This window comes from Fukomys damarensis, unplaced genomic scaffold, assembly GCF_012274545.1.
Source record: "Fukomys damarensis isolate Sample0158 unplaced genomic scaffold, DMR_v1.0_HiC HiC_scaffold_14, whole genome shotgun sequence".
NCBI lineage: Eukaryota > Metazoa > Chordata > Mammalia > Rodentia > Bathyergidae > Fukomys > Fukomys damarensis.
The window spans coordinates 3,392,164-3,415,153 of NW_022900926.1; the positions used below are offsets into that span (position 1 = coordinate 3,392,164).

At 43.1% G+C, this 22,990-nt stretch overlaps 1 protein-coding gene across 1 annotated transcript in view; it reads right to left on the reverse strand.

The window, feature by feature from the left end:
* Tbc1d32 (TBC1 domain family member 32) overlaps positions 1-22,990 on the reverse strand; it is a 149,467-nt gene that overhangs the window by 80,660 nt on the left and 45,817 nt on the right. The window contains exons 17-22 of the mRNA XM_010638253.2: positions 17,057-17,258; positions 16,392-16,474; positions 13,293-13,431; positions 10,159-10,246; positions 8,477-8,634; positions 3,575-3,691 (exon numbers count right to left, since the gene is read on the reverse strand). Of these exons, the coding sequence (XP_010636555.1) occupies positions 3,575-3,691; positions 8,477-8,634; positions 10,159-10,246; positions 13,293-13,431; positions 16,392-16,474; positions 17,057-17,258 (787 nt within the window). The remainder of the gene's footprint in view (positions 1-3,574; positions 3,692-8,476; positions 8,635-10,158; positions 10,247-13,292; positions 13,432-16,391; positions 16,475-17,056; positions 17,259-22,990) is intronic.

Genomic DNA, 22,990 nt, shown 5'->3' on the forward strand with positions numbered 1-22,990 from the left:
GCCCTGGAGTCTGCACACGCCACACGGAGGGGTCTTCACCTCCTGCCATGTTGGGCCGCCTTCCCCTCCACGAGGCCTACCTCTCCGTTACATAGCATTGCTTTCATTTTGCTTTTCAAATGATTTATACTTTGGCTCAAGAGAAACTATGCACAAGAGAAACTGAGATATTTCACCTTCAGAGTAGGATTTGTCTCAGTAATTAGCATCGTGGTCTCATGTGACATCCATTTTCCTATGATTGACTCAAATTCAGCCTTTTCAAAAAAACATACCCTTCCTTCCGCTGAGTAGGGTTCCACTGTGCACATGAGCTGCATTACCACGTCCTGGGGGGCACACAGGGTGCTACCATCCACGTGGTGTGCGTGGATCCCGCCATACAGACTTTAGCTCTGAGAGAGATTCCCACAAGGCAAACAGCGGGGCCAAATGGAATGCCTGGTTCTGGTTTTTTTGAAGAATCTCCATACCGATCCTCTTAGTGGCTGTGCTGGTTTATATTCCCAAAAACAATATCAAAGGACCCCCGCCACACACACACACACACAATTTCACCATGATTTATAGTTTTTTGAGTCCTTGATAACCCTTCTTTCTAGAGTAAGAAGGAAATCTCAAAGTTGATTTAATCTGCAGGTCTGTAATGATCAAAGGTGCTGAATATTTTTTATATACGTACTACAAATATGTACTTCTTCTTTCAAGAAATATAAATGCATTCGAACTGCCTCTTTTTACTGCTCATTTACTGGGGAGGGTCTAATTACCTGAGTTCTAAATACCAGGCCCCTGTCTGAAAAGCAGTTGGTAAATTTATTCCCCATCCTGTGTGTTGCCTCTTCACTATGCTGGTTGCTTCCTTTGCTGTGCAGAGGCTTTGCAATATGACTCAATCCCAGCTGTTGATTTCTGGTATTATTTCCTATATAACTAAGGGCACAATGAGAAAGCCTTCACTTATGCCTGTGTCTTCAAGAGTTTTACCTTCCAGATTCACTGTTCCTGATTGAATGCATTGGATTAAACATATACATCCAAAAGGCAGATTCATAACAGTAACAGAGACAGCAAGGGTATTTAAGCCTCCCTTTTAGAGAGAACTAGTGCACCAATTCATTATTCTAAAAATATATCAACAGTCAAGAGTTTATTTTGCTTTTCCTAAAAATAACTGTTTCAAGGTTATTTTTATTAATTTTTACTAAAGAATTCAATTAAATAGAAAAAGAATGGCAGGATTGGAGCTGTCATTTCACACACATGTGCACACATGCACACACACACACTCAGGTTCCTCAGGACAGTTTGCTAGAGCTCCTCCCATGAGACACCATGCAAGACAATGGGGATGGAACTCACCAAGTTAGAGCTCTGCCTGAATCACTGTCTGGGAGTCGAACCTGTTAGAACCTGGGAGCCCAGCATGCTCAGAGTTGCCAGGTTCACCTGGTTAGTCCTGAGGAGACCCAGCTCTGCCCACGGGACTCCAGGCCACAAGCAAGTCAGCAGGTGTACAGGGACTGAGAGGGCATTTGTCAGCGTGAGAGGAACCAGGACCAGAGAGGTGGCCAAGGGCAGAGGCCTGGGGTCAGAGAGGTCAGAACTCCCTCCCAAGGGCCTATGATTTAAGGAAGTGAATAGGGGAGACAGGGACCCCAGGGAACGAGGCCCAGAGACCCAGAGATCCGCAGCAACCTGAAACAACAGAACCACCGTTCACAGCTGGTTTCCCTTCTTACACACCATTCTGGTGCAGTAAGGCCCACTGAGAGCTTGATGCTGAAAGAAAAAGCACTGAGGGTCTCCCTGAAGAGATCTAGACAAGAGACAAGGTCTGTGCAGAGGAGCTCTCCAAGAGAGGGACAAACGCGCTAAGGCACTTGGCCTGCGGAGGGACCGGCAGCAGAAGACAGCGCAAGAGAAGCGGACTCAACTGGCACAGGAAAGAAAATCAGTGCATCAGCTGCGGAAACTCTAAGGCTAAATCGCTCTCTAGTGCCCACTCTCCACTGGGAACCTCGGGACAGATCTTCAGGAAAGAGGTGACAGCACACACAGCTTCCTGTGCCCAGGAAAGGCCAGGAACTGGAAGAGGTCACTGCAGATGAAAGATGCCAGAGTCCAGGACAGACCAGGGAGAGCCAGAGGCACACAGTACCACAACCCTGGGACAAGGGATGACAATAACGAGTGGCTCACCATGCAGTGGCACACGCCTGTAAGCCCAGCACACAGGAGGCTGAGGCAGGAGGAATGCTGTGAGCTCAAGGCCAGCCTGAACTACACAGCGAGACCCTGCCTCAAAACAACAAGAACACAAAGGAATGCAGAGGTTAACCAAGTTGGTTGGTAGGACAGCCTACACACGTTCTGGGACTGACAGGAAGCAGTCACAGGTTGAAGTGCAACGCAGCACTGATGGCCATTAAATGTCTGAAGCATAAACAGAAGAACCTTGGCTAAGTGAAAAGAGACCCTGAGCACACATCAGGCTTGAGACAGAAACGGAGGCTTGAGAAAGCACACACCCAAGCCACTGTTCCAGATTAGTAACACTCAGTTATGCTGTTTTCCACGCTCCTTTCTGTAAACCAACAATGGGCATCAGGATTATTTTCTATAGTCATTCACCGGGAACCGGGATGCTACAGACACCCCAACACCCTTCTGTCCTTGTGGGAGACATGGGCACAGCCCCGACGAGCTACTACCAACTAACTAACTAGTCCAGACACCTGGGGGGGGAACTAAGCAGAAGACACACAACTGCAAGACCTGGAGAAAACTGAGAGAGAAGAAAAAAAGAAAACTGAGAGACTCTAGGCTAAAAGTTTAGTAATGGAAGTACCCAGCTCTATATATTTCACTCCATGTCACCATAAATTTCCCAAAGTCAAACAAGACTTTAAAAATTCAAACATTTAGGGTTAGCATGGGTTAAAAGTATTGAAAAGACAAAAACTATGTTTGTAAAAACAGCAATACACAGAAAAGTGACTAGAAAAAACTCATTATTAATAAGGAATAGCAGTATCAAATGATTCTTTACTAACCCAATATGCATACATACGAGCTCCTGCATGTTTAATTCATGGACTTACCCAAGGATAGGGAAGCAAACATCTCCTATAAAGGTTTATCAAAGTTAATCATCTGGATAACTTTATAGTGTGAAACAAGCCTCAGACTAAACAAATACAGCAGGTCTACACTGCCCTCGCGGGGCAGTAATATACAGCTCATTAAAACAAAATATGCAGAACTCCTCTGACATAAACATCCTTCAGTGAAGCTGCCCGCGGGAGAGCAGCCCTGCTGCCATAACTGCACTGGGTGAGCCACGGCCTCCGGAGGGGCGTGGCTAGAGAGCAGCACTTGAGCCCGGGATGAGGGACTGCCCGATGGTCCAGAGCAAACGCCCTCCCATTCAGGGGATTCCAGACTTGATAATGATAGATTTAAAAACCTTTCAACCTCTAGAGGCTACAGGAGACTGTTTGGTCAAGACACATTTTACTCCCGATCTCAGAGTCGACATTGATAAACAGGCAAACGGGAAGCAAGAACTTACTGTGACAGAGGTGGGGACCTCGCGGAGAGAGTACTCTGCTCTGCTGGGAAGGTCTCGGTGGCCCAGCAGCTCATACACAGCAGCGGAGGACAGCAAGCTCACCAGCGCTAGGAAAGACTGGGGGAGAGGAGAGGACCACGTGACTCCTGTGCCGGGGAGCAGGGCCCACCGAGACCTTACCGCGGTGGCTGGCAGGGCTAGGAGTAATGAGTCCAATCAATCAGTCCATCCATCGGCGTGGATCCGACACAGAGAGCAAGTGCAAGGCCGTGAAGAGCGGCCCGGAGAATGCCCCAGCACCGCGTGACTACTGCTACATAGCGGGTGTGGACATGAGAGTCCGGAAACGTTTCCAAGTGCTGTGCAGCTCTTGACAACTTTGCTTCTGACAAAAAACGGGGAAGGCAGGGAGGGTGGGAGGATCCCTTCTTACCCTCTGTACTATCAGATCTTATATGTGTACGAAATACAAGAGTGACACTTTGGGACTCTAGGGCAAGATAATAAGTTCTACATATTCCTGCCTGAGGACATCAGATTATCTTTCATAGATTCACTGCAAATGCCACTAACCTAGATATTATTGTTCATTTTAAAAAGCTACAGATTTTACCACCCAAACTGGCTCATTTTTCCTGGCATAATCTTAGCAAGTCACTCCACATGGATGCAGAGCTCCAGCCCTCGCTCCACCTGCCCACAGGGCCCGGACTCCCATGCTCAGCCCACCGTCCCCTGGCTGCCCACGCTGCGGAGCGTAACGGAGTCCGTGTCCCTCGAAGAGCCGTGGCCTTCAGGGTTCACACTCACACCCCTCTCTTCCACCCCCAGTTCCAAAGCAGTAAGCCACCCACAATGGCGGCCTGTGGCCTCCTCCAACTGCCAGCCTTACCCTACTAGCAGCTCCTCCTGTATTCCCACCTCACCAACTTTTCAAAAGTTTTCCACTGTGTCTTTTCAATTCCAGTTAACTCCATTGACCTCTAAGAGCTCTGTATTCTACCTAAGCTTTATCTTCAGCTACATCGTATTAATTCATTTGTAACTACTAAGTATTTTGCTTTTTCAAATTTTTAAAAAAACTACTAGTCTCAGAAAATTTTCAGATCAGACAAATTAGACTATTCACTAGAATCAGAAAACTGAAATTTGGGCGGGGCATGGTGGTGCACACACCTGTAATCCCAGAGATCAGAAGGCTGAGGCAGGATGACTGCCACAAATTCAAGGCCAGCCTGGGCTACACAGTGAGTACAAGGCCAGTCTGAACTGTGTTAATAAGACCTTGCCTCAAAAAAAAAAAAATTGAAATTTGAGAAAATTAAAAAGAATATTTAATTCCTTCTTTGATTAACTGATGGGAAAAACTCATGTCCAGGCAATTAACGTGACTTGGTTGATCAATTATCAGAAAGTTGGCAGCAGAACTAATCTGTATTTTCTTATTTTCAGGCTAAGCTTAGTGCTTACAAATCAGGCCATTACCTTTGGCTCCTACTTCAGTGAACCTTGTTCTGTAGCTCTCACCTGAGAACCTGGAAACTAGAGTCCCTTTTGTATCTCCTTCCATAATGTAAATGCCGTGTGATTTAACCAACAGTGAGCGATGGCCGATGTGTTTCTTACACAGTGACTTGTAACAAAAGCAATGCTGGATAGAAGGTGGACTGTCATTACCTTTGCTTTAAGTGCCCACATTTTCCTCCAGAACTCAATAGTCCTTACAATGAAGATGGAAGTTCTGGCCTACTCTAAAAATATAACTTACACATGAAAGCAAGTCTCTGGATGACTAAACTTATCAAAGAGTAACAACTCAATAAATGAATGACCTGGTTGCCATCTCCAATCTGATGCCCATCTAAGAGAAGGCGACTTTAGAAGGAGAGGAGCAATGGATCCCGTGGCCATCAGGGAGAATGTGTACTGCTGCGGGGAACACAGGCTCACAGCCACCCTGGGAGCCCCTGCACTGGTCAGTCACCAACCGCCAGCGGTGGACTAGAAAAGTGGTTAAACAGACTGCAATATGGTTTTACTTCAACCCAATTTGTCATGGGAATGAAGACAGGCTAAACAGCACAAGCTAACAATGCTTTATAATTTGAATACGCAAATTTTCACAGTGTTTTTCATGTTAATGCAGCAGTGTTTAGAGATCATGTGCCCCTTCTTTTATGTTTAAAATGACTTTCTACATGTGGCAATGGAAAAGTATTAAAAATAAATTTTTATAGATCTGTATTTGATGGAAAAAGATATATGGTCTTTACAAGTCACATGTATAATAACACATCGAGGGGCTTTGTGTCACTGAGCTACGAACAATTCTGCATTTATGGACTCTCCCGCTCAGAACACAATGTGGACACGTGCCCTTGTGGGAACGCCGACGTGCTGCCCCAAGCAAATTAAACAGAACTCTGGGTGAAAACAACTCAACAATAATGAATTGATCCGACACAGAAATAACCTGAATAGAATTTTAGAGAAACTTCAGGAGGTCTCGGCAACTTGTCTCTAGAAGAAAACATACCCGTTTCACACACAACAGGCATTCTACAGACACTGGCGAAGGCAAATCCACACTGTACTGAATCAATCAGCGGCCCCACAAAACACACGTAAGGTGCTGCTAACATCAGAGACTAATTATATTAACGTTCCCATGAAAAGCACAAAGCCTAACATATGGTCACAAAACATAAATTTACTTACCAGTGTTCTCAAAAACAGATTGAGTTTTATGAAATAATAAGAAAACGAACAAATAGAAAGTCAAATGTAATATATTTTAAGATCAAAGCATCAAACTAATTCGCTGAAGCCACCAATTTTCTTAAGAATGAAAAATCTTCCTGACTGATAATGACCATCTATTCATTCATTTATTCAACATGTTTTAATACCAGCTGCTTATCAGTACTTGCGCCAGATGCTAAAAATTTTAAAATGAGAGTCATGGTGGGCGCCCACCCCCCGGGGGTGGACAAACCCACTATGAGATCGTTTGGACCAATACCCTGCACTTCCCTGCAATGCAGAGGGAGGGAAAGACCCAGCAGGCAGGTGAGGGACAGAGGCCCAGGAAGGACACAGGAGAAGATGCAGCCGGGGAGCCAGGTCAAGCTCGTCAGAGCATCCCACATACACCTGCGGGAAAAGTCATTTCCTAATGAAAGGGCGACTCCGGCTGTCTCAGGCCAGCGTCACCTCGCCCGCAGCCAGCTCCCAGCCTTCGTCACAGCTGGGCCTCAATGGTCCTGTGATACTGTGACGCTCAGGGCAAGTGGACACTAAAGCACCAAGTAGTAATTTAAAAAAAGGGAAAGGTTTCACCCCAGGAAAGAACAATTTCGTTCTTGGCCTGCTATCTCACCCCGCCTACTAAGAACTTAGGTCCTGAGGAAGACCTAATACCCTCACCTCCATGGGGTCTCTGATGCTCCACCAGTCACTGTGTGTACGACATACATGGTGGCCAGCTCAGAGAGGCCTCGTCTGCCCACTCTGAGGCCCTGACTCCCTGACCCTATGTACTCTGAAATTATGCAGGTCTCTGTTCTTTTATTCTTTAGCCCTCGCCGTCCCCCTTTCTAGGCAGTCGGAGAACTGATTGCCCTCCGATAAGCTCTGTCTTTTTCTAGGAAAAGAGTGTTTTCCAAGAAGTGGTGCCAATTATATCCTACTCTTTAGACAGAATGCATAGTAACGTAGATTTTGTGGGAGATGAAATGGTGGGATGAAAACCAAATTTGGATTTGAAAGTATCAAGACTCATACAGAGCTCCTGTACCTGCCTTGCCAGAGCACCACGGGGCTGGGGCTGCCACCTGCCTCGCAATCACAAGTACCGAGTTCCGTCCGTGGTACCAAAGAGAAAAAACAGACACACACACACCGCGGACAGAGCTGAGGGACAGCGGCTCTGACGGCCAGGGCTGGAGTGCAGTGACCGTGCTGGACTTGAACTGCAGCCGCTGACCCATGGACAGGTGCCCGTAGGGGTGGGAGGGTCTGGTTCGGCAGTCTGGGGTTGGTGCAGTTTCAGGGTGCTCTCTGCAGATGCCCCACTTCCCAGCCCACTGAGGCCCTCCCCGGTCCCGGGACAGGTTTCAGGGCTGTCCTCACAAAAAACGCTTTTAAATCCAGAACATCAAGCAGCACCGTTCTCTTCATCCATACACAGACTCTCTTCTATTCATGACCTATTTTTGGTGATTACAGTACTCTCACCCACTTCCTTTTTAAATTGTTTTTCTAAAATTTGTATTTTCTACAGAAGTGAACTAGTTCAACTGTTCCAGAATGAGGAACTATGAAATGTTGGGTTTTTTCTTTTTAAAAAATTATGAACTCTTGAAGAAAAGGCCCACACTACTATAAAGTCAAAGTTAGAAATCATCACTTTATTACGGTGAAATCCAGAAAAAATGCTGAAGATATATAAGCCCTTACATTGTAACTAAAGATTATGTGGGTGCTTAGAAAAATTTCAGGTGCATTATTCCAAATGATATTATCTTTCCTCTCCCAGAGCCTCACGATATTCTATTAGATTCAAGCACAAGGACAAAAAGCTACCCGCATTTTTGTTTTCGTTCACTGGTTTTGTTTGGTTCAGGGATCTGTTTTTTCTAATATGTCTTGTAAGCTATTACCATACTCTTTATCACGGGAGAAAAACTAATAAAAATACTGCGAAAGACAAGCGTCCTGTAAAATACTCCCAAGGAACACTGGTATTTCCATTGTTCATTAAATTGATTTGAAAAAAATGAGAAAAATTAAAATTAACAAAGGCGGCAGTTAGGAGAGGGACAAGGCCGGGACAGGCCGTTCCCACGGGGTGTGTCACGCCTGCGTCACCGCGTCACGTCCACACTCCCCTGTGACCCTCACCTTCTGACAGCGGCGGTCGATCGGCTCCACCGGCGTAGGCCCGGGGTAGGTGACCCTCGCGTCGTCTCCGCCACACTCCAGACTGGACCACAGTCCGGCGACAAGGGCCCTGACGAAGCCTGGGGAAGAGCTCGCGTCACACACACACGGCAGAATCCCTGTGGATCGCGGCACAAAGGCCAAGTTCTCCCTGCGAAAACGCCCGTCCCAGGCGCTTGCGCGAGAAACCCTTTGTGTGAATAACGCTGCTATGGCTCTGTGATCCCCCTCACCATGAAACCCTAGGGGCAAACCGGAGAGCCCTTCCCTGGAGTGCTGTAATTCCAGAGCAGGATTTATCCTTGGCCAACAGCTTCTGTGAGTTTTGCTAAAAAACAGTAAAGTTTACATTGTGCTCTGCAATGGGTCAGCAGCAGAGGCATCGTGAGTGGTGGGGCTGTGTGCCGTGGGGGGCGCATCAGGAAGTGGGGTGTGTCCACACACACACACACACTTCCACACGCTCAGCACGACCTCTGCTTCGGTAAGGTCTCACGAGTCAAGGGCCACACCCATCAGTGAACACAAGCATTCACCCTGACTATTGAATTCCTCTTTGAAAAAAATCAAATCACACACAAAAGTGTAAAAATGTAACATCCAGTCATAAAATCGGGAAGTTCACAATAATATTTGAAAAATAATACCTGGTATGATAGAAAAATAAAGACCCTGAACTACAGGGGTTCAAATTCTACATTTTTCAACCTATCAACTGCATAACTTTGAAAAGTGAAAAACTACAGGGCTGCTACCAAATACATGGGGTGCTGCTTGTAAATGTCCTCTTGCTATGCAAGACATCATCACACAACGTCTTTGCCTTCTGGCCTATGGAAAGCCACATTTAACCACCTTGGGCAAGTTTCGGCAGTGTGAGAAAGCTTAGCGCCTTCACCAAGCAAACGATCTGAGGTTCGAACTAGTCTGCAAGCGCTTTGATTATGTTATTCTAAGTAGAAGGAAAAGAAGTCCTTCAGTCTAGGGAAAGTTTTGCCACAAAACATGTTTCATTATACAAGTAGTTCAAATTAGTTCAGCCACAAATTAAATTTAAGACACAATACAGAAAAATACTCTCATTTACAGAGAGAAACAGTAGTGCCCACCTAGGCTGCTGGGCTTCTGCATTTAATCAATCCCACACCTCTGAGAGCAAGGGCACCCTGGACAACGCCCAGTCAGCCTTCACATGTGGCCCGTTCACCCCGCTTTGAGCATCTTAAACCCATCCAACTGCGGACACTGCAAAGCCACTGTGAAAACCAAGTCCGTCAGGGAGAAGGAAAGGGACGGAGGAAGGTGATGCATATACAAGGCCACTACTGTGGGGTCGAGTCTGACACTCAGGCCACCGAGAGGAGGCGCTGTGGAGGCGGGATGAAGGAGGGGCCTCTCCAGCCTCGCTGGCGCCTCTGCTTCCCCATGCGCCATGCTGCAGGGCAGGGAAACCCCACGGGGGAAAACCCCAGCGGGGCTGTGTGAAAGGCAAAGGCAGAGACAAAACTTTGTAACTTTCTTCTGCACAAGCTTTAGCCTCAGTCAAAGAGCGTGAGATTAAATACCTCATACTTCATGGTGCCAGGTAAACTTTCCATTGTCTGCTTGTTTCGCTTTACTTTTAAATACGAGAAAACACTTACCTGAGTCTCGTAGCATGGCTGCACCTGCTGCTGTGGACGCCACCTGCGTAGCTAAAACTCCATAGTCCACCTCCTTCCTCCTGCTGACCTAACATCGGTGAGGGACAGAAAACCGCACGCTGCGTCATCCATCTTGTTTTAGTCACTGCCACTCTCAGATTAGAATAGTAGACATTCTCTAAGACAATAACCGCAGCAGCAGAGACAAACTAAGACACTAATAACCACCAAGTGTGCACAAATGTGGCATTTTTGACAATCTTATTTCAGGTCCTAGTTCTGACCTTGAGCAAAGCCACTTATGTCTCTGGGCCCAGCTCTGCTCACATATAAAACAGGGGACTGGGACAAGGTGAGAAGTAAGGCTGCTTCCAACTCTAAATGTTATTATCCTATTACTGCTTTTTAGGTTGGTTCCTCTTCCGCTCAATTCATCATTAATAAATCTCCATTGAACGCCAGTTTCTTAACTGAATTTTCAACTAATCAAACAATTTTTTAAAATAATAATGGTTTCTTCTCAAAGTGACTATTTTTTGTTTTGTTTTGATTTTTGGTACCAGAAATCAAACTCTGGTACTTGCCCATGCGACACAGGCAGCAGCACCACTCAGCTTAATCCTGGCCCAAAATGACTATTTTTAGAAGGCATGTTCCTAAGGTAGGGAACAGTGTGTGTGTGTGTGTGTGTGTGTGTGTGTGTGTGTCACACACACAGAATCCTAGCTATTAATATACCAGATTGCATGAGCATTGTAAAAAATCTGAGCATGCTCTTTGATGAAGAAAGCTGTTTTGTGTTCAGAGTGAAGTACAGAAGTCAGTGGTCTCTTAGCATGAACCACAACAGAGAAACAGACGCAGGCCCCGGAACCTCTCCTCTCACCCTGGCCAGCACCACTCGGGCTTACACAATGTTTGGCTTCCACACAGAAGGAACTGTTCGGGACTCATATGTTTTTCAACATTTTATTAAAAATATCCGTTTTAACCTCCACTTTAAAAAATATATTCATTTGGTGGGCAAAAAAGTAACTAAAGAAGAACTTAATTCCATGAGGGAAATTTAAGTTTATTTCTTTGATTTTTGTGTTGCTGTGTCTTTTATAAGTTTATCCTCCTTTTCTATCCTATTGGTTATCCTTCCCACTGTCTTCATTCACAACCCACTGTTCTGCGGCTGCACCGCACAGTCCAGCCTTCGGCCCACCTGCCTTCCTTGCCAGTCTGTCCGCCGGGCCTGGTGACTCAGCCATGGGCCACGGGGCTGCTGGCTCACACTACCATGGGCGGACAGAGGAAATGGGCAGAGCAGTCAGAGGTGCTCACAAAACAAACGCAGACGCTGCCAAAGACAGCAAGGAACCAGAGCTCCAGTCTCTCTGCAGTGAGTGACTAGCTTGACAGACCATCTGAGTGTCCTCTTTCTCTTCTGAAGAATTAAAGAAATGACCTTGCCTCCTGCTTCACTGCCAAACAACTGAGAATCTAAATAAAGAAAATCCGCTAATAGGGCAGAGTGCCACAGCGTACCCTAATTTCCACAATGACAACGGTAAGAAACTAAGCTGTAAGCTGCAAGCTGCTGTGCTCCGGGGAACAGTGTCGTCCACGAAGACCACGTTGTGACACAGACCCGGGCCGGGCTGTTCCAAAATGCGGGGAAATAAAAAACGGCATCTCAGCTGAGGTGCGCCAGCTCTCCAGCAAAAGCTGGGGCTGCACGGTCTGAAGCCCTGGACGGAAGAAGAAAACCACCTGTGAACGTCTTCCACGTTTCGAAACTATCAAAACAAACACCTAAATCCTTAATGAGTATACAAGGCAACTGCAAACTCACCTGCAAGAAAGCCAACCCAACCTTTGGTCAACCTGAGGACAATCTGAAGGCTCTAAGTGAAGGACTCCTACCCAAAGGCACTGCACACACCCTACAGTGAGACGCAGAAGCCCAGGGAAGACAGATGTACAGGGAGAAAGCAGCCACTAATCGGGAGCAGCACTGGGACGGAATGAAAGGCATCAGAGGAGTCATCAACAGACGGACATGCAGAACACACCATGAACCAAGGTCCAAGGTGGCTCAGGCCCTACACTCCAGGTCAACTTTGACAACACCAAAGGAAAGCACACACCCAGACCACTAGTCCAGTGTCACAACCGGCAGCTAACCGAGACACACTCTTCACGAAAGAATGGTGAGGATCTCGCTTAAGAACACTGTTTCTCACAGGCAGAAACAAAAAAAGGCTGAATTATTTGTGTTCTTATAAGCTTACACAAGAGTAGGAAATTAGAATTAAAGAAAGCAAAAGGAAGGAACAGAGCACTTGCCAACAGGCAACCTAATGACCTGAAAACGCACCAGCTGCCATAGATGAGGCGAACGAAACCCACTTCTGAAGGACAGGCCAAGGCCAAGGCCAAGGATGGACAAAACACTTCTGCTATCCTCAACCTTCCCGCTTTCCCTCACCTCCTCCCCCGCTGCGCCATCTGACATACGTTTAACACCCTGCAGGACTGACTCCCCTTCTTACTTTTATGTTTGAAAGTTCTTTTAATTAGATGCATCTACAGATGTTTTTCGGGTAATATTGATGTTAATGTGGTTAAATTACTCTAAAGTCAAATTTTTAAAAAACATACTTAGGACCCTAAAACAATTCAGAAGACTAGAGATATTTATTTTGATAAAAAGGACTGAATACAACTTAATGGCTCTGCCTATCTAATGAAAGGCTAAATTATATTATAAATTTTATTTAACAGTAAAATATAGTTTCTCTACAAAGTTTCACTTCTTTTAAAACACAGAAGCTTAAATCTTTATTGATACATACATTTAGACCCAATAAGTTTTGTTTTCCTGAAGTTCCACCCAGTGTAAGTACATCCAGATGTTTGATATCATATTTACAAAACATCTGGATGATTAACTGTGTAAACACAGCTACACCAATATCAAGGCTCTAATGTTTTCCTAAAAAAAAAAAAAAAACTCAAGTATCACAATGCTATATGGCTTAATTGAGGCTTAATAACTTCTGCATGCACACAAAACAGAATGATGCACAAAACGGCTTTCATGACAGCAAATGCTCCTTTTGCCAACAGCAGGTGGTAATTCATACCTGTAAATTTCTGGCATATTGGTTGGACATAAATGTCACACATTCATTGATTACACCTGTTCTTTGAAGGAGTAGTAATCCTTTTGGGGTAGCAGCAAAATTTAGTAAATCATCCAACAAATTCTCTTCCCAAGCCACACTGAAACAGGTAAAAGCAGGGGAGGACTTATTTTAACATGCTCAAAGCTGTGTGAAAAATGTTGCAGCTTTATACTTCCAGTAATTAAATTTGCAGACAACACACTGACTGTCACCTATTCATAAGATTTTAAAATAAGATTTAAAAATTGCACTCTTTGATGGTAAATTCCTTTCTTCTTATATCTTCTGTTTGAATAATACTCCTTCATTGAGGGAAACAAGTATTAACTGCATTTTGCAATATCTTATTACACCTCCTCTCCTGCAAGCTTTACGTCTATTTTAATTTTCTAGCATTATCCTGTTTGCCTGGATTCTCCGATTATCGACTTTCCATTGTTTCTGTATTTTCTTTCATTGTACAATATGTTTTCCAACTTTCTAAACCATGTTATTTCCGTGGGATTTTATATTTCACTTTAGGAAAATGACATCACTTTTTTTCTCAGAACACAAATATAAAGAAGACCAACATCTTTCTCCAGAGAAAAAAATTGGAGTCCCAAGAGAATAAAAAGAATATTTGAAAAGCACTATACTCAATATATTCTATTATTAGTCAATTAAACAATTTTTAAAATCTTCTAGAAATTGAGGAAAGATACCATTATGATGTCATTCAAAGAACCATTAGGATAAATTCAGAGAGATACAGCAAACATCAAAATAACTACCAAAATGCATGAGGCACCATAAAAAAAGGAATAAATAGAAGGACACATAGTTATGCTGACAACAGATTTATCAGTTACCATCTATTCCAGAAGCCAACAGAGTAATAGCTTCAAATATTGGTGAAAAACAACTGTCTACTTAAACATTTATACCCAGATAAACTATCACTGCGAGTGTGTGCGTCGGGTGAGCGGAGGGGATGTGGGTTGGAAGAACAGACATTTTTAAACATAAAAAGAAAAGTTAATTCTACCATTCGCAAATCTTAGTAAAAGAACATTCCAAAGATAAAGCATAAGGGAAAAAAGTAAACCTATTGGACAGAATGGGCCACAGGTTTCAACAGACGTCATTTAAAAAGTGGTAAAAACATGTTCAATAAATTCAACAGTGAGAAGAAATAAACCAGATGATTTAAAATATAAAAGCAAACCTCCAGATGACATCAGCAGGACAGAGAGTTATAGCACGTGTATAGGACCCGTGACTACAGAAGCTCGCTAAAGCCCACGATACACATCGAGCACGATACAAACACCTAATTATTTCACATTTTCTTTTTTGAAACACATGTTTCTGCTACTCATCTTTAATTCTCCTTTGAACTTTCATAAAGACCCTGTAAACTCCTCAGCATGGGAGAAGGATGGAGCTGTTGAATCCTACCGCCCTGCTGCTCTGGGGATGGTCCATAGACAGCAGAGCCCATTCCGTCAGCTTGAAGAACGCGGTGCTTCGCAGATAATGAGTTCCCTGGAGCCGAGAGCCCCTGGGGCCTGCGTATCAGCTCTCTGCAGGCCCTGTGACCAGCGGGGCTGGTGTGGCACCGACTGCTCTGCTCTGTGGTCAGCCTTCTCTGGAGTCGCCCCAGGGGGGCCTCACAGAGATTCAGTCACTGATATGAACCCAGCAGCCATGCAGAAACCGTATGTGGGCCTCTAGTCTCTGTCCTGACTGAGGGGACACAGCACCCTAGCATGACTACACGTCAGTCTCTATCTTTTCCATAGTGCTGTCATCACCTGCAAACAGGGATAGAGAAGGAACCTCCAAAACAGTCACTGGAAAATGTGAGATCAGAACACTGAGCACTAGTGTGTCAAAGGTACAACAACATTGACAGGTCAGTTTCCACAGACCACACCTGGCTCCACCTTCATCATATCAGACCTGATCTTAACAAACAGGACTTTGGAAGTCTCACTCAGGCCCACTCGGTACACAGGAATGCCAGGTGCCAGTGGGGTGCAGGAGTGGGCTAGCTAACTGTCCCGGATGGCTGAATACTCACAGCTTACCAGAGTAAGGGAACACACGGTGCCTTTCTCACACCTGCTTCTTCAGGAAAGCAAAACAACTGGTTCTCAACTCTACGAGGTCATCGACAGATAATAACCTCTATTAAATCTTTCATTTCTCTTAAGACATAATGACAGTTAACTAGATGTCAACTTGCTCGGAGGAAGGAATCTCTAGAGCACTGGAGGAACATTATTCTGGGGTGTGTTCCCCAGGGTTTTCCCAGAGGATGGTGGCGGAATCTCAGGCTGACCCCCACTGTGCACAGGCCTAGTGGAATAAGGGGAAAGGTGAACTGCTCTCTCTCCTAGAGTTGGGTGCTCTCTTCCTCTCCTACCCATGGAAGTCAGAAATCTAGGCTCTCCAGCCTCAGCCTCCAGGCCTACGCCAGCAGACCCACAAAGCCCCTGGACTGTACTGAGCAACCCTGACAGCAACCCAGGATCCCAGCTTGCAGACTGCGTGCTGTGGGACTTTTCAGCCTCCATAACCACACGAGCCAGTTCCCCAAAGAATCCCCCCCACCAGGTCTAATACAGTGGTACATAATGCTGTACAATCCCTTGGCTCTGTCTCTGCAGAGCCCTGATGGATCTGGAACATCCTCCCTAACCCTAACCCCACCTCTAACACAATTTCAGTGTGCTAATTCCACACATGTTCTGGAAACACTACAATATGTCAAGGTTCCCAGTCCAAGTGTGCTAATTCCACACATGTTCTGGAAACACTACAATATGTCAAGGTTCCCAGTCCAAAGTGTGAAAACACGATAGAGTAAGTATAATAAATATTGCGAGACTACCTTAAAGGTTGTAAGTATCACACAAACTCTAAAGATCCTCTGAATTGTAGTTCTTCTGGAATCTGCGTATACAGATTTACTTCCTATAAAATGTTTTTGCATGGTATTTCATTACATTTTAATAATTTTAAAATTATTTCAGCAAATGTCATATGCACGTGACTTAACAGTATACTTACGTGTTCTGGGATCCCTGGCTCACAGAAGAGACAGGATGAGAACCCAATCCTGGAGTAGGAATTCTTTCTGATGGCAAACTTGTCTAGAAGACAACCGATTAACTCGCATTACTTTTCTTACAGAGAGCACTCATCATGAGACCTTTTTTGCTGTTTTTGGGGGGGTTTTTTTTGGTACCAGGGATCAAACTCAGGACCTTGCGCTTGTGAGACAGGTGGCTGAACCACTGAGCTAGATCTCTGGCCTCATTTGCATTTTTTGATACTTAACAATTAAAATCAAACTTGTTATTGCAAGATAAATTATTTGGCTTAATGTCCTCTCACAAACTATTTCACAGATGAGCCACAAACAGAGGTTAGAACACCTAGGAAACCTCCGCCATTTCCCATCGCTGCTACACTACAGTCTCCAGTGTCCATAACAAAGCCACTTTCTCAGGAACTCGCTCAGACCTAACTTCCAAAAAGGCTCAGAACAGTGGGCACTGACAGAGGAGGTGTAAAGTCCTCCATGCTGGCTGAAGAAGCTCAGGCACCCTGAGTGCTGTGGCGCCAAAGTCATCTTTACCCCAGGAAAACTCTTCATCCAGAGCAGTGCTGCAGCCATGCCTGTGTCTGAAATAAAGGTTAGCAGGGAGGAGAGGTCGCTCTCCAGAACTCACCTTCCTCCACGCCTGTGCTACAGCCTTGTGCAAACCGTAAGGAAGCAGCGCCTGCAGCCCTTCACAGGTACCACACATCTGACAGCACACAGACACGAAAGCTCCCTGCACCGCAGGCAGCAGTGCCGACCCAGCAAAGACAGGAATCTCCTCGTCCAGAAGTTTCTTTGTAAACCGGGCAATTACGTGAGCACCTGTAGGACTAAAGGACGACACCACAGTCACACAATCCTGACCACAAAGCACCACTCAAAAGTCCAGCCTCGTAGGAAAGCCCTGTCTGCTTGGCCGCTGCAGGCCGGCTGGCGTCCCTGTGCCCAGGCAGGTGCATGTGTCCAACAGTGAGCAGTTTCGGCAGGAGGAGGGAAAGCACAGCGTGACAGAGAGGGAGACAGCGCCACACACACAGCCAGAGGTGCAGACGCCATGCAGCCAGGGCCATATGTAATTCCTGATTCCACAATGGAAACAGAATTCTGCATTCTCCGCCCTTCGCAGCGGAGACACATTTCCCAGGCCATGTGCAAGATGGCAATCTCAAAGGCCGAGACACTGTGACTAGGAATAACAGACACACAACAGGCTAACGTGCTTACAGTGTGCTGCGCACTCTTCTAATACACTGATTTCATCTTCCAGCAGATTGAGTGTTTCTGTTTTAACATTTAGATCTCTGATCCATTTTTATTTCAGTTCAGTACACCATGAGAGATAGGGTCTGGCTTTAATCTTTTGCCATGTAGACAGCCAGTTTTCCCAGCACTATTTATGAAGGAAGCTGTCTTTCCCCCACTGTATGTTTTTTACTCCTTTATCAAAGACCAGATAGCTGAGTGTGCCTGGGGATGTTTCTGCATCCTCTATTTTGTTCCACTGGTCCACGTGTCTGGTTTTTACCAATACAATGCTGTTTTTATCACTGTAGCTTTGTAGGATGGCTCGAAGTCTTGGATTCTGATGTCTTACTTTTTGCCCCAGTAGCTGCAGCTTGCTTTGGTTATTCTGGTTCTCTTCTGGTTCTGTATGAATTTTAGGATTATGTTCTCTAGATATGGGAGAAATCCTACTCACTTCTGATCAGGACCGCATTAAGCCTGTGTATCAGGTTTGAAAGTATGGCCATTTAGACTACTGGTTCTGCCTTCCAGAACAGGGGACATCCTTCCACTTTCTGACGCCCACTCCACGTTCTTCTTCCAGAGTACTACAGTATCACTGTAGAAGTCGTTCACTTCCTTGTTAGGTTAAATTCTGAGTATTTAATTTCTTGACGCTATTGTGTGTGGTACTGTTCTCCTAACTTCTTTCTCATGTTGGTGTACAAGAATGGTATTGATTTTTGTGTGTTAATTTTGTATCCTGCCACAGTAATGAATTTGAGTATTAATTCTGAGAGTCTGTTGGTAGAATTTTTTGGGTCTTCTATGTAGAGCATCATGTCATCTGCAAATAACGATAATTTGACTTCTTTTCCTATACAAAACCCTTTTATTTCTTCTTCTTGCCTGATTTCTCTGACTAAGGTTTCAAGAACTATATTGAATAGTAGTACTGACAGCAGACATCCTTGTCTTGTTCCTGATTTTCAGCTTTTCCCCATGTATTATAGAATTGGTCACTGGTTTGTCAGAAATTCCATTTATCACACTGAGGTACGGTCCTTCTTCAGGGTTTTATCACGAATAGATCTTGAATTTTGTCAAAGGCTTTTTTCTGCATCTATTGAGAAGATATGTGATTTTTGTCCTTGTTTCTGATTATTTGATGTACTACATTTATTGACTTGCATATGTTTAACAATGCTTATATCCCCATGATGAAGCTTACTTGGTATAATCTTTATAATGATTTGTCATATTCTGTTTGCCAGTATATTGTTGAAGATTTTTACAATTACACTGATTAAAGTGATTGGCCTGTAGTTCTCTTTTTTGGTTGGGTCCTTTTCTGGGTTTGGAATCAAGGTAATGCTACTTCTAGGAATTGCTCTGCGAGTACACTCCCCCCTGCTTTCAATTTCATTAAAGAATTTGAGGAATACTGGCGTTAGATCTTCCCTAAAATTCCTGTAGAATCTGGCAGTGAATTCATCAGAGCCTGAGCTTTCCTGGTAGTTTTGTTATTACTTCTTCAGTTTCACTGCCTGTCACTAGATTGCTAATGGTTTTATATGTTCTTGGTTCAGGTTTGGTGATCAATCCTATGTATTTAGGAACCTATCTGCTTCCTCTAATTCTCCAATTTGTTAAGAGTACAGATTCCTGAAGTACTAACAATCTTCTAGTCTTCAGTGGTGTCCATTATTATTTCTAATTGTCTTGATTTGGGTCTTTTCTTTCATTTTTTTGTTAAGATTGGCAAGGGGTTTGTCTATTGTGTTTATTCTTTCAGAGAACCAGCTCTTCAATTCATTAGTCCTTTTTATTTTTATTTAGTCCTATAAATCATAGATAGCAATTTGGAAAAATCTGACTTCATGAAAATTAGTATTTATATAAAAAGAAAAACCTATGTGGCTAGGTGATAGAAAGCAAAAGGAAATCTTAGATGAACTCATGACAAAGGGTTAGTCCTCCAATTTTAAAAAAGAATTGTTATGCAATAATAAAGATGTTCATTTAAATATAAACTTAAATATAAAGCTTCAGGTCCATCACATTTCCTCCCAGCCGTCTCTCTAGGATTGGGCTCTTCTGCCAGCCAAAAGGAAGAGGCTCCTCCATGGAATTTGACAGAATCAAGGTGCAACCATAGCTACTGATATCATAGATTCCAAAAAAATATGTCATGGAAAGGAGAGACAAGCCCCACCTTCTCATACAGTTTTCCAGCTGCATTTTACTCCATCTTAAACATTTAAAGAAATCTCTCATTAAAAGCAGAAACTGGTAGATTGAATGTGGTGAGGTAGAACCAGGCAGCATATCCATCACTCTGAGACCTGGTATCAACACAGCTAGAAAACAGCTACTTACTCAGTGAGGGACAAGAGGAGAACTACTTCAGGTTTCAAGAGAGACCCAACAGAAAAGCTAAAATCCACGCAGAAACAGAAAAGCCACACAGAGAAAAGAATGAATCGGTCCACGATGCATAACACAGCTCTGGAGGCAGGGAAACCTGACGACAAGCACGGGTGAGCCCAGGGAGGGCCACGGCTAAAGTGACACACAGTGGCTGGCAGCACAGTTACTACAGGCTGTAACCTCACCAAAACAAGGCAAGGTCCATAACCCACCAGTAATGGAACAAAAGGGAAGTGAATAAACTGCCTGACAAAGAAATCAAATGACCGATTCATAAAATGATTGGTGACTTTGAAGAAGAGACAAATGAAGAGCTGAATAAACTAAGAAAGACAATTCAGCATATGAAGAAGCAATTCAACAAAAAGAGAAAGAGAAAGATTCTAAAGAACCAAACAGACATCTTGGAAAACAAAAGCACAATAATACATCTAAAGTTCAGTGAAATATATGAAGGAGAAATAAAGACATTTCAAGATAAGCATAAACTAAAGGAATTCATGACCACTAGGCCAGCATGGCAGAAATACTTAAAGAAATCCTGCAAACGGAAGAGTAGATCAACTATTGAGAATTACAAAAGGTTCAAACATTTAAAAAAAAACAGGAATTAGTATATACCTTTCTAGATAATTCTAAAAGTAAATGGTCCTAATTCTTCAATCAAAAGACAAAGACTGGAAGATTATGTTGAAAAGCAAAATCCAATTCTTTGATGCCTATGAGAAATGTATTCCACTGGCAGAGACATACACAAACTGAAAAGTGAAAGAAGATGGAAAATAATATTTTGATAATGGATTTCAAAAGCAATTAGGAATAGCTATACTCATATAAGACAAAGCAAAACTTAGAAGAAACAAAGAAGACTACTAAATATTAATAAAAGGATCTTGCACCAAGAAGATATAACAATTATAAATACTATATATGCAACAAACACTGGTGGACACATTTACGCAAAATAAATACTAAAGGCACACACAGGGACCAATAGCACAACAGTGGAAGACTTCAATACCCACTCTAATCAATAGATGTCATCTGAACAAACACATCAAAATTAAGCTACTCCATGGATCCAACAGGCTTAAAACAGATGTCTACAGAACATCCCATCCCAAAACTACAGAATATATGTTATTCTCAGTAGCTCACCTGACATTCTCCAAAATAGATCAGATTATGGGCCATAAAGCGAGCCTTTAAAATTTTAAAAATAAATTAAAGAAAGGATGCCACGCATTTTGCCAGATTAAAATGAAATAAAATTAGAAATCAACAGAGAAGATAAAACTATGCAAACTTATGCAGATTGAGCAACACACTTCTGACTGATTAGTGGGTCATTTAAACAACTTGGAGGGAAATTTTTTTACAAAAATCTCTAGAATCAAATTAAAAGGGAAATACAAGATGCCAAAGTCTGGGGTAGAGCAAAGGCCATTCCAAAAGGGACATTTACAGTATAAGTGCCTACAACATCGAAATGTCAGGGAGATCCCAAATAAATAACCTGGTGATGTATCTCACGATCTTAAAAAAAATAAGAACAAACCAAAATCAAACTGAAGAGAAAGAAAGAAATAACAAAAATGAGAGCGCAAGTTAATGAGATGGAGGCTAAAAGAACAAAACACAGGATCAATGAAACAAAGAGTTTGTGCTTTTAAGACAAGATTGATAATTTCTTAGCCAGACTACCCAAAAGGAAGAAAAAGAGAACTCAAATCAATACAATTAGAGATGGAAAAGGTGATGGTACCACAGACACCTGAAAGCCAGAGGATAATTAAGGGCTATTTTGAAAACCTATATTCTAATTAATTTGGGAATCTAGAAGAAGTAGATAAATTTCTAGATACATCCAGCCTACCACAATTGAACCAAGAGGCCATAAAAATCCTAAGTAGATCAACAGCAAGTAATGAGACTGAAAAAGTAATGAAAATAATGAACAATGAAAAGCTCTTGACAAGATCTCTTCACTGCTGAATGTTACTAGACCATTAAAAAACTAACACCTATCTTCCTCACATTATTTCATGAAGGAGAAAGGAAGAAATGTTTCCAAACTACTTCTATGAGACCAACATCACTTCAATAACAAAATTGGACAAGGACTTGACAACAACAACAAAAAAGATAGAACAGAAAAGAAAACTATGGACTAATGTCCATGATGAAAATAGACACAAAACTCCTTAATAAAATACATAAAAATCTGATACAGCAGCACATTAAACATATGCAATGTCAAGGATGCAAGGATGTTTTAACATATGCAAGTCAACAACTATAATACATCACATAAATAGACTAGAGTACAAAAGAGCCACATGTCATCTCAACTGATGAAGAAAGCTGTCAACAAAAGTCAACATCCTTTCAAGTTAATAGTTTGAAGAAACTATATATTGAAAATATACTTCAAAATACTAATGACTACATGAGGCACAAAATCAGCAACAAAGCAAGGATAGCCAGTCTCACCTCTCCTGTTCATTACAGTATATGAAATTTTAACTAGAGCAATTAGTCAAGAGAAAAGCATAAAAAAGATACAAATATAGTAATGCTTTGGTTCATAGAAATGTTCAGCAAAATTTTCCTTCTGTTTGCAAACTATGCATTGAGTGACAAACACAACCACAGCCATCTTTTCCAATGCAAATACAAATGCAATCATATTCCTTCAAATCATAAAATAAATTAAGGTCATAAACTGAAGTACACCATAGAAAAGGAAGAAGTCGATTACGTTCTCTGCAGAAAATACGATCCTATACTTACAACACCCAAAAGGGCTAAGACTTTTAGAGTTGGTAAACAAATTAAGCGGCAGGTTATAAAAATCAATGTTAAAAAGTCAATGTCAGTATCTTTTTTATATACCAATAATGATCTA